Consider the following 13,811-nt stretch of genomic DNA (forward strand, 5'->3'; position numbering starts at 1 on the left):
TTTGAAGTAGTTTATATTCTTGGTTTTCTCTTTTTGTCCCCTCTTGGGGAGAGGCAAGTGCTAAATGGGACGTATCTGTCTAGATGCAAGCGTCCCTGAGGCATGGCAGACTGAAGTGTTTTGTGCCTGTATTTGGCTCCTGCTCGCCTTCCTCTTGCAGCCGTGTTTGGTAATTCTTTTAACATCTCTCTTTAACTGACATTTACCAGTGCATCAATTACAGCAACTCCAGTGCTGGAAAGAAGGCTGCGTGAGAGGAGAGGTGCAAGCCTTTGCTCTTTAACATTACTCCTTTCTTTCACAAGACCTCTTAGAGGAAAACTTGTCTTTAATAGTTCTAAAAGAAGAGAATAAAGACCCCTCTTTGGGCACTGATCTTCAGCACACCAGGGAAAGTACTGGATAATGTTGTTCAGTCAGCTATCATTCTTGATATGAAATGAGTCCCATCGATTTGTAATACTAATGTACTGCCATGAACCCTCAGCCAGTTTATGTAGTATAGAGTGACTGAAGAAAAATCAACCCTGGGGGGATGCAGGGGAGAGGGAGCACTCTAGTTATTTATGTTGAGCCTTTGGAGGAGTATCACAACATATCACCCTGACAGGGTAGAGCAGGCATGTTTAAAATGATCCCTTTGCAGCAGCAGGTTCCCCCTGTCCACCTGATCCCTCCGGGCTCAGGCAGAATGCCTACACCGTCACCTCTAAGAGACTGGAGGCAAGAAACAAGAACTGAAAGCAAGCAAACCAGCTCTCTTGGACTGAGGAGGCAACGGGTGGGAGTTCTCTCTCCGCAGGGTTCCCTCCATGGGATCTGAGCAACATTAGGGGAGAGAGGGAGGTTTTTCCAATTTTGCTGCTGCCCAAGCCTCCAGCTATCCATAGAATCATAGAATATCAGGGTTGGAAGGGACCCCAGAAGGTCATCTAGTCCAACCCCCTGCTCGAAGCAGGACCAATTCCCAGTTAAATCATCCCAGCCAGGGCTTTGTCAAGCCTGATCTTAAAAACCTCTAAGGAAGGAGATTCTACCACCTCCCTAGGTAACGCATTCCAGTGTTTCACCACCCTCTTAGTGAAAAAGTTTTTCCTAATATCCAATCTAAACCTCCCCCACTGCAACTTGAGACCATTACTCCTCGTTCTGTCATCTGCTACTATTGAGAACAGTCTAGAGCCATCCTGTTTGGAACCCCCTTTCAGGTAGTTGAAAGCAGCTATCAAATCCCCCCTCATTCTTCTCTTCTGCAGGCTAAACAATCCCAGCTCCCTCAGCCTCTCCTCATAAGTCATGTGTTCCAGTCCCCTAATCATTTTTGTTGCCCTTCGCTGGACTCTCTCCAATTTATCCACATCCTTCTTGAAGTGTGGGGCCCAAAACTGGACACAGTACTCCAGATGAGGCCTCACCAATGTCGAATAGAGGGGAACGATCACGTCCCTCCATCTGCTCGCTATGCCCCTACTTATACATCCCAAAATGCCATTGGCCTTCTTGGCAACAAGGGCACACTGCTGACTCATATCCAGCTTCTCGTCCACTGTCACCCCTAGGTCCTTTTCTGCAGAACTGCTGCCTAGCCATTCGGTCCCTAGTCTGTAGCTGTGCATTGGGTTCTTCCGTCCTAAGTGCAGGACCCTGCACTTATCCTTATTGAACCTCATCAGATTTCTTTTGGCCCAATCCTCCAATTTGTCTAGGTCCTTCTGTATCCTATCCCTCCCCTCCAGCATATCTACCACTCCTCCCAGTTTAGTATCATGCGCAAATTTGCTGAGAGTGCAATCCACACCATCCTCCAGATCATTTATGAAGATATTGAACAAAACCGGCCCCAGGACCGACCCTTGGGGCACTCCACTTGATACCGGCTGCCAACTAGATATGGAGCCATTGATCACTACCTGTTGAGCCCGACAATCTAGCCAGCTTTCTACCCACCTTATAGTGCATTCATCCAGCCCATACTTCCTTAACTTGCTGACAAGAATACTGTGGGAGACCGTGTCAAAAGCTTTGCTAAAGTCAAGAAACAATACATCCACTGCTTTCCCTTCATCCACAGAACCAGTAATCTCATCATAAAAGGCGATTAGATTAATCAGGCATGACCTTCCCTTGGTGAATCCATGCTGGCTGTTCCTGATCACTTTCCTCTCATGCAAGTGCTTCAGGATTGATTCTTTGAGGACCTGCTCCATGATTTTTCCAGGGACTGAGGTGAGGCTGACTGGCCTGTAGTTCCCAGGATCCTCCTTCTTCCCTTTTTTAAAGATTGGCACTACATTAGCCTTTTTCCAGTCATCCGGGACTTCCCCGGTTCGCCACGAGTTTTCAAAGATAATGGCCAATGGCTCTGCAATCACAGCCGCCAATTCCTTCATCACTCTCGGATGCAACTCGTCCGGCCCCATGGACTTGTGCTCGTCCAGCTTTTCTAAATAGTCCCTAACCACCTCTATCTCCACAGAGGGCTGGCCATCTCTTCCCCATTTTGTGATGCCCAGCGCAGCAGTCTGGGAGCTGACCTTGTTAGTGAAAACAGAGGCAAAAAAAGCATTGAGTACATTAGCTTTTTCCACATCCTCTGTCACTAGGTTGCCTCCATCTTCCTTTTCTCTTTTTGTGGGACTCAGAAGGGAGAGTCCCAGGTCTGTGGCCCCTGGATGGGCAACAAGAGAGGAGCCACACTACTATGTACTGCCTGGGCTCTGCAGGTGAGGAGCCCTGATCCTTGGTACTTGTAATGGGTTAGAGAAGTGAGGCTGCTTTTTTGTGGAGCTTAGGAGACCGGCAGCACCAGGACTCTTCTGTAGGGTGGTGGGTGGGAACTGGTTAGCAGATCCCATGGCCAGCAGACTTACGGGGCACCATTGACCCTCTAAGGTTTGTTAGGGTTGGGGCTCCAATCTTGTGAGGTCCCTGGGGTCTGCCGTAGCAGCACTCCTCTCCAGCAGACTTTAGGATCTTCTAAAATAAAAACAGGGAGAAGTTCCCACAAGGTGAAGTGAAGGTTGCAGACATAGTCTGTTGTGTGTTTCTAAAAAATAATAAACATTACAAAGCAGGCAATTCAGAGTGAATGTTGCACTTTTACAACAGGCTAGAGTTACGCTTTACATCGCCACCAAACCTTTAACTCGGACACACTGAAGATGGCTCGTGGATTTTAGGCAGAAGAGAGCATTTCGTTCCACTGCACTGTCACTGGGAAGTGCGAGTCTAGCGTCTTAATGCTACAGTAGGAATTGGCTTCCTGCACAGTATTAGTAAACTTACTGTACATATTCAAAAGAACACTTCCAAATTAAAAGCAGACCTGCTATGCTCAAGTTAGCAGTTCAAATGTGGAAGAGTTGTGTGTTAATTAACAAATTAAAGATAATTATGTGGTTAAGGTGTCCTCCGTTATTAACCCTATTTTTTAAAAGGTGTTTTATACATATGGGTCTGGATAGGTTTAGCTAGTTTCTGCTTAATGCATTTATTTGTATTGCAGTAGTGTCTGGAGGCCCCAGCTGAGATCAGGGCCACATTCTCCTAGGCACTGTACACAGTAAGAGAGAGAGAGAGAGTCTCTGCCCTGAAGAGCTTGCAGTCTAAATACAAAATAAAGAGGGGAAGGAAGGTGGGGAGGGGAAGGAAGGTAACATGCAAGCAGAGTGAACAATCTGACGGTTGCAAATGTCCTGTTAGCTCCACAGTTTTAAAAAAGAATGGTGGGTGGGGTTTGTTAGGAGGGGATGGGGGCATTGAAGGGATGGAAGAAAAGGGGAAGGGAAGGAAGGAGAAATGGAGCATAGTGTCATTCCTTCTCTCATTTGTTTAAAAATTACATTGTCCACAGTGATAGGCTGTGAACGTTTATTGTGCTGTTGCTTATCAGAATACAAGCCGACACAACCTTCCAGGACAGATGTTCATGAACAAGAATTGGAAAGTTAGTCGATCAATCCAAGGGTCAGTTTCACAATCACTCTCTTAACTGATTTCTTTCACTTAGAGCAACTGAGCAGATTGATTTCTTTAAGATGAACTGTAAAAATAACATTAAGCAACACTTTCTTAATCAGTGTGAGAAACTACAGAGTTACAATGTAGGCTGTCTAGTTATTTGAGTGTGAGTCTGCGGTTTACTGTGGAAGTAGTCTTAACTCTGTCCTGGGTTTCTAAATGTCTGGTGGTTGTTTCTTTTAAACTCTAACCATATTGAAAGCTCACAGGCAGACAAAATGGTTGATGCTAATATCTTTACTATAATGTAATATTTTGATCTAACAAAAAACATTTGACATATCACTTCCTTTGTCATTCTGACTTCCAGCCTCCAAATGAAACAGGGTAGGTTCCTCCACAGTCTAACTTTCTGATACAAACTGTGTATAAGGAAAACTATCTTGTTTGCATCTATTTGCTGCTACTCTTTGCTGTCTTGCTTGAGCAGGATTTTGTTGTTGTTGTTACAGAGGATGGAATCAGGGTGTATGTTTGATGTGGGAATAAAATGAAATAGAGAACCCAGTTTCTCAAACGCAAATTTCTTGTTTTCTGATTAGCTTTTCTTCTTCATCTGCTAAAGAGCTAATAATGTGTAGGGCTGCTTCTGTGGCCAGGTACTAGAGATGGTAATGTACAGGGGTATTTCCTCCAGGCTTCAGAAAAGTTCTAGTGTTGATATACAACCAGCTACACACTGAGAACACTTTTGGCGTTGTAATCCTTCCCCAACTGCCCTCTTCCACAGGGACAGCAGATGGCTTTGCATTGAGGTACTAGATGTTTCCTCATTGAAGGACTGGGCAGAGTTGTTTTTGATTTTTGTGTGTAAGAGTAGGTGTTGTGAGCTGCATGTGTTGTTGTGGTTCGTGTGTGTACAGTAACAGGCCTTATTCCCCTAGGAAGCATCACTTGTGACCCTTATGGTTTCTGTCAGAATGTACTTCTGTCTGTTTCTACTTTAAAGTGGAGCTTTGACTAAATCTAATCAATATTTTGCATTCCATGCGTGAAGAACCAGATGTTAGAAGTTTCCTATTGTTGGAAGGCAGGGTAGGAGGGTGGGGGTGAACAGCTCCTTCAGATTTACTGAAATCGATGTTCTCTTAGCGAAGTTTGGTTAGTTTTCTTTTGGAACAATATATCCTTTTGATTTTTTTTCAAGATGAATTATCGTCTAATGAAAGTTCTTGTTTAGTCTTTTGAATTTGTGCTTTGTGTAAGGGAAAATTCTCATCTGGGGAAAGCTTTACTACACGATGGACCATTAACAGTACTTATCTATCTGTGTGTTTCAGCATTTTCAGTAACACCCCAGCTAAAAATTGCAGGTGTGTGACTTTCACCCAGTTCACTCCTCTCGTGTAACCCTGCAGTAAAATCACAGCACTGTATGTGTGACCGCTGTTGCTTCCATGGCAGACTGATGCTGTAGGTCACACAGGATTTTGACTTCACTACAGGATGCAGTAGCAAGTGAAGGGGGCCTGAGAGGGGCAGGGTCTCTGACTACAACCCACATCCTTGGAACAGACACACAGGGAGCATCGCAAATGAGCCACATTTATTAAGTTGTTTTAAAATATATTTCCCCAGGATGTAAGGCCCCCCCACCCCTGTCAATCAAAGACTGAAAATTGTGCCTCTGTCTCCCATGGAGACCACATCCATAATACTTTTCTGGAACCTTGTATAGTGGTAGCAATGATCTTGCAACACTCCTGGTCAGGAAATACCTTATGAAAGGCTAGGAAGAAAATCCCCCAATGTCAGGTTATTCCAGAATTGCCCTTTTCGGGTTCCTTGCACTGTTTCGAAGCAGCTGGTACTTGTTGCAGTCGGAGAGAGGAAACTGGGTTAGATGGACCAGGTTAGCAATTGCTACATCTGTCTCTGTTCATTCAGGGTCTTAGAATTTGAAATTTGTACCACCAGGACTTAGAAGGCTTCTTCGCTCAGGGGAGCAAATAGTTTTCTTGTAGCCCCAATGAGCAGGAAATCCGGGGCTGGTGGTAGGAGTGTGATGCAGAAACCTGAGCTGGACAGGACAAGGCACTGGGCTGGTTGAGCTGGGCAGGACACTGTCAAATCACTACTCCCGTGCGTCTTTTGTTTTTTATATCTGAAGCAATTGCTCTTTTTCTGGCTATAGCATAGGCTAAGTTAATGCACACAGACAGTAGAGATTAAGCAGAGGAAAGAGGAGTAAAACGCCCACAAGAGAGAGCGCTCTGGAAAGTTTCTTTGAGGGCAGCAGAGGGATTGGTGCCTTGGTGGATTCTTCAGATACTACAGTGAATTTAATTAAATACATTATGATCCCAAATGAGACTATTCTAATTAGCTGGATCAGGAATGCATTTATTCTCTTCATGCACCCCTTCTGGTCAAAAGCAGCAGCTCTAGCTCCTATCTAGTTTTAAGCATGTCCTTAGCTTGGAAGGATTGTTTATCTCTTCGGCACCCTACTGCAGATCCCTATCATCCAGACATAAAGAGTTGGGTAATGTGTGTCTTTAGCAGGACATCTATACCTTAGCCATCGCTGGCAGGTACAACGAGGCAGCTGTCTGAAGTCTAGGATAACCTACCCTCATATAGGTAACGCTTTTTGGTGACAGAGTGCAAATGAATGCAGCCCAAGATTGGTTGACGTAAATTTTCCCCAAGTAGAACAAATGGGAAAGGAGGATTTCCTGGGCTGCTATGGAAGGTGAGGAGCAGCTGGTTGTGGGGCTGTGTGCTAAGAATGGATACTTCCAGGCTTGCGGTGCAGGACAATATTGGAGAGGATTCGGGTTATTGCTGAATTGCAGGTTATTGCAGGTACAGGCGGTAATCCGAAATGGCTTGGCCTGGGAATTCTTCCTTGACCTTTGACCTTGTGTCCCTGCTTCACCTTGGCAGGCAGGCAGGAACAAAATGCCATGGGAATGGGGAATGCTAGTGCAGAATATATGGGAACAGTACAAACTCAACCCAAAAATGAGAGAGCAAAGTGGGGCAGCCCTCTGCACAGCTAAGAGGGCGAATTCTTGCCCGTGTCTTTCTCTAAGAATTTTGTTCCAGCCTTTGGGATTCACAGCAATGTGGTAAATAACATTTACCCCTTTCCCCAGTGTGCTGGGGATTCTGGGTCTGAGAACTGACAGGTTTCGTTTGCTGATCAGGGGGGTAAACTGTCCTCCACTGGCACTGGCTGGCTTGGCTATGAGGTCTCCATGTGGGAGGGGGAAGCTTTTCTGTAGCTTGCTCTGAATTACTTGAAAAGGAGGTTGTTGCTAGTGCGCTTAGTCTCTGGCCGTCTCTCTCAGGTCATCCTGCTTCTTTTGTCCATTTCCGAGGGAATGGACCCTGGGGTGGTAGGCGTTTAAACCTTCTCTTTACAAACAGAAAACCAGGGGATGCACATACTCAGCAACTCTGCTCTCGTGAGCTCTTTCCAGGGTCTCTTGGAATTGGTTCATTGCAACCAAGGGCTGCTCCTCTTTTATTCCTCTGTTTTAGTTGAGCATTTATCAGATGTAATTCTGTCTGTTGGACATAAGACCAGAGCTCCCTCTCTGATTTCCTCCCTGGAACCGCTTGATTAAGAGAGACTCTTGCCAAATTCCATACGTAGGTTTTGAACAGTTTTTTAATGTTGGATTGGTCATTTTCTTCCAGTGAAAAGGCTTGATCTCGGTTGTTGCTGCTATATTAGTTTCAGCACATGCTTATCTCCCTGATGACTTTCCATGGAAGCAAAGAGTGGGAAGTTCTGTTTTAACATCCCCAAGTGTAGGAAGACATGGATTTCAGCTTTCTCCATCATTTACTACATTTTCCCCCTCATCTTCTCCTCTCCCTCTCTTGGGACAGCCCCAATCCCTAATATCTGTAGCCTCCCGGAAGACTTCAGTGCCTTTCAGTGATCAGTTGTGGGAGAGGAGCACTGAGCACAATGGGTCCCCATCAGCGTGAAAGTTTGTGTGGTCACTGTCAAATCCACTTTTCCTGCCATTCAACTTATAGTCCTATAGGGCATGAGGCCCCCTTTAAGTACAGCTTTCAGCCCTCCCAGATTCCCCTGTGTAGCCGGGCCTCCAAGTGAAGGACATGGCAGAGGAGGGATGGAGGCACTCCGTGTCTGCAGGGATGTGTGTGATAGTGGGCTCACTTTTCACCTGTATGATACTAAGCTCTTTGACTTAGTACTTCCACTTGCACTAGTGGACAGCCACGAGCAGTGAGTTATTGATGGTTTGTGTGGGACTTTGGATCAAAAATGAAGGTTGACCCTTATTAGTTATAATTGCAGGCGCTGCAGAGATGGTTTTCGGTGAGATTCAGTGGCTGAGGAATCAAGAGGTTGTCCTGTGCTGCCCTGACCACTGAAACATCATCTCACTGCTGTGCAAAAAGCAGCCTTTCTCTTGGTTCAGATCCACCCTTCAAATGCCCCTTTCCACCAGGCCTATGAAAGATAAACTTGGAGAGAAGTGGGTTAACAGACCCATTCACTTAAAAAAAACAAACCAACAACTCTGGAGTTCTTGATGGCCCTTTTTGCCCTCCAGTGCAATTTATAGCTGAACTGTTTTGTCTGTACGGCTAGATTACAATCTCTTGGGGGCAGTGACTGTGTGTTTTGTACAGTGCTGAGCATACTGGCAGCCCTTTAATAAAAAAAACAAAACAAACAGTCCTATGCCCACTTGTATCGCTCCTTTGCCCAAAGTCAGCCCAGCCTCTCTCTAAGTGCTGTTGCTGTCAGTCAGTACAACAGTGCCAGGAAATCCCCATTCATGGTTCCTTCATAGTACCCTCAACAGAGGAAATTCTTGCTCTTGCTCTTGTTCTTGTTCAAGGTGCATTCCTGCTAGTGAGTTTCCAAGAAACCTTTTGGGAGCTTCAAGTGCTGTAGCCCATATAGGTTGGGGATGGGACATTTTCTAACTCTGTCACTCATGTGTCTCTGCTTTGTTCTTCACAGCACCTTCAGCATCATGAGAGCGGGGTTGAGGGCGAAAGCTGCTATTATCACTGTGTCCTCTGTAACTATTCCACCAAGGCCAAGCTGAACCTTATCCAACATGTGCGCTCCATGAAACATCAGCGTAGTGAGAGCCTGCGTAAACTGCAGCGCCTTCAGAAGGGCCTCCCTGAGGAAGAGGAGGACTTAGGTCAGATCTTCACCATCCGCAAGTGTCCAGCTGCTGATGCCGGTGAGTGGCATTTCTTAGCTATTGCTATTGACTGGTGTATGTTCTGACATTCGACTTGGAGAGTTAGTCTGCAGAATTTCTCAGCCAGCTTCAGAATTTCCTTGTCGTGGTCTCTCTTCCTCTTTCGAGGTGACAGTATGTATTACAGTAGCCTTACAAGCCTAAGTCAGGGTCAGGGGCCCATCGTGCTGGGTGCTGTACCAACACACCAGAAAACGTAATCCCTGCCTCAGAGAGCTTACAGTGTAGGGCTCCAACCCTGTGAAGACTTAAACACGTTTAATTTCGTGTATGTGAGTTGTCCCATGGGCTTCAGTAGGACTAACTGCATGTGTGACGTTAAGTACATGCATAAGTCTGGGACCTAAAATAACTAGGGACATAAGAGGATGAGGGATAAAATCAAATTCGGTCACCTTTAATAGGTGGATATTTGCATTTTTTCCAGATAATTATAAATAGGGCCTTTCCAAATTCACAGTCTATTTTGGTCAATTTCACAGTTATAGGATTTTAAATCTGAAATTTCACGGTGTTCTATTTGTCAGGATTCTGACCCACAAAGGAGCTGTGGGGTGGTCACAGGGTTATCGTAGGGGGGGTTATCGTAGGGGGGGTTGCGGTTCTGCTACTCTTTCTTCTGAGTTGCTGCTGGCGGCAGCGCTGCCTTCAGAGCTGGGCAGCTGGGGAGCGGTGGCTGCTGGTCAGGAGCTCAGCTCTGAAGGCGGAGCTGCCCCCAGCAGCAGTGCAGAGGAAAGGATGGCCTGGTCTGGAATTGCCACCCTTACTTCTGGGCTGCTGCTGGCAGGGCGCTGCCTTCAGAGCTGGGTGCCTGGCCAATAGCCACCACTCTCTGGTTGCCCAGCTCTGAAGGCAACACAGAAGTAAGGGTGGCAATATCACGATCCCCTTAAAATAACCTTGCGACCCCCCGCCTTGCAACTCCCTTTTGGGTCAGGACTCCCAATTTGAGAAATGCTAGTCTCCCTCATGAAATCTGTATAGTACAGGGTAAAAGCACGCAAAAGATCAGATTTCACGGTCCATGATGCGTTTTTCCTGGCCGATTATAAATAGGGGTCAGCTATGCCATGTGCCCCTCACATCTTCATTCACTGATTGATTTCCTCTGGGTATTGCAGCAGAGGTGGCTCTTGAGGAGTTTGGAGGAGGAGAGGATAGTGTCCTACAGACTGGTTCGGAAGGAACATTCCATGTGTAAGGAGCAGTGTGGAAGAAGGCACAGTGATGTTTATGTGAGACATGGCAGGGAGCTGGAAGAGGGATTTAACAGGGTGCGTAATTAGGGATGGCAAGAGAACAGGAATTCGGTTTCACAAAAGTTTGTTGAGGTTTGGACATTTTGTGTTCTGAATTGGAATGAAACCAAGACCTTGCAAAACTTTGTGTGTGTGTGTGTGGCCCTTAACATCCCAGAATAGCCAATAGTCAGGACACTTGCCTGTATTATGGGGGAGACAGATTCATGTCTGTGCTCTGCCTGATTCAGAGCAGGGTCTCGGGGGGTTTCCTACATCCCAAGTGAGTGCCTGGGCCACTGGAGGACTGACTGTTTCTCTCCCTCTCTCCTTTTGACCATAAATTCCATCCTGGGCCTCAAAAACCTTCCCGATGAAAGTTTTGTTTTTGATTAATTAGCATTTTCTGGGTTTTTTTAAAAAAAAATCGTATTTGTGGAAAGATCCCTGACCAGCCATATCATAGGGACTGATCTCAGGGTGCAGTCATCCAGACAGGGTGAACATCTGGATGAACGCTTATATTGTGTGGATAGAAAAAAAAAATGCAGATCTTAGAAATGTGTTGGATGAAGGGTTTGGTGGTTGCTGATATACATGTTGATCAAAGAGGAACGGAAATGCTTGAAAATACCTGAATAACCAAAACAAAAGATTTCAAATCACTAAGGGTTAAATCTGGTTTTACAACCTGAGTACCCAGTCTGTAGGCTCGGGTAAAATTTCATTTGTGTGTTGTTGGGTTTTTTTGCAGCAGCATCACACTGTTGACTCATGTTGAGGTTGTGATACGCTACCGCTCCCAGATCCTTTTCAGCAGTGCTGCTGCCAATCCAGTTATCCCCCATTCTGTATTTGTACATTTGATTTTTCTTCCCTAAGTGTAGCACGTCACATTTCTTTGTTGAATTTCATTTTGTTGTCTGTAGCCCAGTTTTCAATTTATGAAGATCCCTCTGAATTTTAGCTCCATCTTCCAAAGTGTTTGCAAACCACAGACCCCCAGCTTTGTGTCATCTGCACATTTGATCAGTCTGTTCTTTATTCCTACATCCACTCGAGACCTCCCTCCCATCTGACATCATTCCATCTGTAGTTACTCTTTGTTTGTTTAACCAGTTATGTATCCATTTAATGTTAGTTCCACCAAACCTGCATTGCTCCAACTTACCTATCAGAATGTCATGTGGGACTGTGTCAAAAGCCGTGCTGAAGTCCGGGTATATTATGTCCACTGCATTCCCCCTATCCATCAAACCAGTTACCCTGTCAAAGAAGGAAATCAAGCTGGTTTGGCATGATTTGTTCTTAGTAAATCCATGCTGTCTGCTAGTGATTACCCCTTCATCCTCCAGGTATTCACAAATTGAATAATTTATACATTGCTCTAGTAGCTTCTCAGGTATCAAGCTCAGGCTGACTGATCTATAGTTCTCCAGCCCCTCCCTTTCCCCTTTTTTGAAGATGGGCACTACATTAGCGCTTCTCCAGTCTTCCAGGTTCCACCATTTTAAATCTGGGCTGAGAGATCTCACTCCATATCACTGGGGGTCTCCCTGGAAATCACCAACAAACAAGAGGGCAAAACTTGACATTCCTAATGTTTCTAGGTTTCTAGTTGAAAAAATATCTTTTTACCTAATAAAGATGCAAAGGAGGAGCCAGCCCCTTTTGCAGGTCACCTTAATGATTTGGAATATTTTCACTTCCTTTAGGTTTTAAGAAGCCTCTCAGCCAACCTTTGAGAGAAGTGAATAAATACTGACAGCCTGAGGATTCTTGTTTGCCAGAATGTCAAGTCACCCCCCAGTAGAAGACCCTGCTCATTGGGTGTGCTCCCAAAGTAATAAAGCAACAGAGTTTGCATTTGGCTGAGACAGTACAAAACCAAAGCAGAGAATGGATAATTTTATCTTCTTTCTCTTGCTTTTATGCCCATAGAGAATTGTAGATGAAGGTGTCCAAATGGATGATAGAACATGGCCCCATTTCTCTGTGTGACAGTGAAGAGAGGCCCTGGCTAGTATCTGGGCTGGATGTTGGTTGTTTAGTTCTCCCTAATAAATGTTCTCCTTTCAGGATCCTAGGAGCTAGAGACCAACAACCCCGACTAGGTCTCCCTTAGCCTGTGGCTCCGGGGTTAGGGCAGATGGTTCCCTGCAGGGTGTGTTTCAGGGTCTTGTCCAGTTGAATTTCCAGTGACACACCACCTGGAGGTGATTGCACAGGTGGTCCCTGAAAGCATGCCTACACAGCCTGTGGTAGTGAGTCTCCAAGCCTGGGTCCGCAGACTCGAGCTCACGCTCATGCACGAACAATAGCTCCATAGCGTTGCCGCTTGGGCTCTGTAGCCCACCTACCCTCCCTGCTCCTGCTCAAGCCACAATGGGAAAGCACTGTCTTCAGAGTTGATTCGGGGCCGACAGGCTGCCCACCCGAGCTGGCAGGGTTCAAAGGAAAGGAGATGTATGTAGCTCCTCAAGCCCATTGCTGACTGCTGAAGATAACAAATAATAATAGCAGAGCTAAGCAGTGACTGAGGGGGGTATTTCAGGAGGAAGGAGAGGAGATATTTATAAATAAAGGGATGAAATTGAACAAAAGAAAACGTTTCCTTCTCAGGTCTCTCAAACTGTAAGGATACATCTACACAGCCAGTGGCAGCCTGCAGCTTCAAGCCTCCAAGCCCCAGTCAAGTCAACTAAGGCTGGCAGTCTAAATCCAGTATCAGATCTGGAGATGTGTTCACCATGTTTCTGTGCCTGGCATAAAGGGTTCCATGGTCCCTGGATCTGACCTGGTCAACCAACTCTCTTGAAATCTGGCACCCCTTGACACTGAGGAGCCACTTGTCAGAAAGGTCCCTGGATCCATCCATGTCGACAAGTCCAGAGCTGAGGATCTGGCCCCATCTACTCTTGAGAACCACTTACCAAATGTGTCCACATGAGTAGCATTGAGCTCTCCAGTTCCATCCAGGTTAACCAGGGTGGACTGAGGGCCTGGTTCCATTGACTCTCTGTGCTTAGCACGAGTAGCCTGGAAGTCGGAGTCATAGAACTGAAGGCCAGAAGGGACCACCAGATCATCTAGCTTGATCTGTATATCACAGCTCACCATCACCACCCAGATGTGTCCGGGTTGACTGAATCACACTCTTCACATGCGTTGAACTATTTCAGTGTGGGGCATATGTCAGTAGAAGACCCTATTTTAAGAAGGGCTGCCTGGGAAAGCTATCTTTCTTTCCCATTAAACCTCTCCTCCCTCTACACTTTTTATCGCTGGGTGTGTTCATCCACTCACAGGAATGATTTCACTGTCATTCTGATGTAGATGACTC

The 13,811-nt window shown here is 45.9% G+C and overlaps 1 protein-coding gene across 2 annotated transcripts in view; it reads left to right on the forward strand.

The window, feature by feature from the left end:
* ZFHX3 (zinc finger homeobox 3) overlaps positions 1-13,811 on the forward strand; it is a 283,639-nt gene that overhangs the window by 145,906 nt on the left and 123,922 nt on the right. For both annotated transcript variants that reach the window (XM_073308352.1, XM_073308351.1), the window contains one exon: positions 8,978-9,209. In XM_073308352.1, the coding sequence (XP_073164453.1) occupies positions 8,978-9,209 (232 nt within the window). The remainder of the gene's footprint in view (positions 1-8,977; positions 9,210-13,811) is intronic.

The sequence above is a fragment of the Lepidochelys kempii genome, chromosome 12 (assembly GCF_965140265.1).
Source record: "Lepidochelys kempii isolate rLepKem1 chromosome 12, rLepKem1.hap2, whole genome shotgun sequence".
Taxonomy (NCBI): Eukaryota; Metazoa; Chordata; order Testudines; family Cheloniidae; genus Lepidochelys; species Lepidochelys kempii.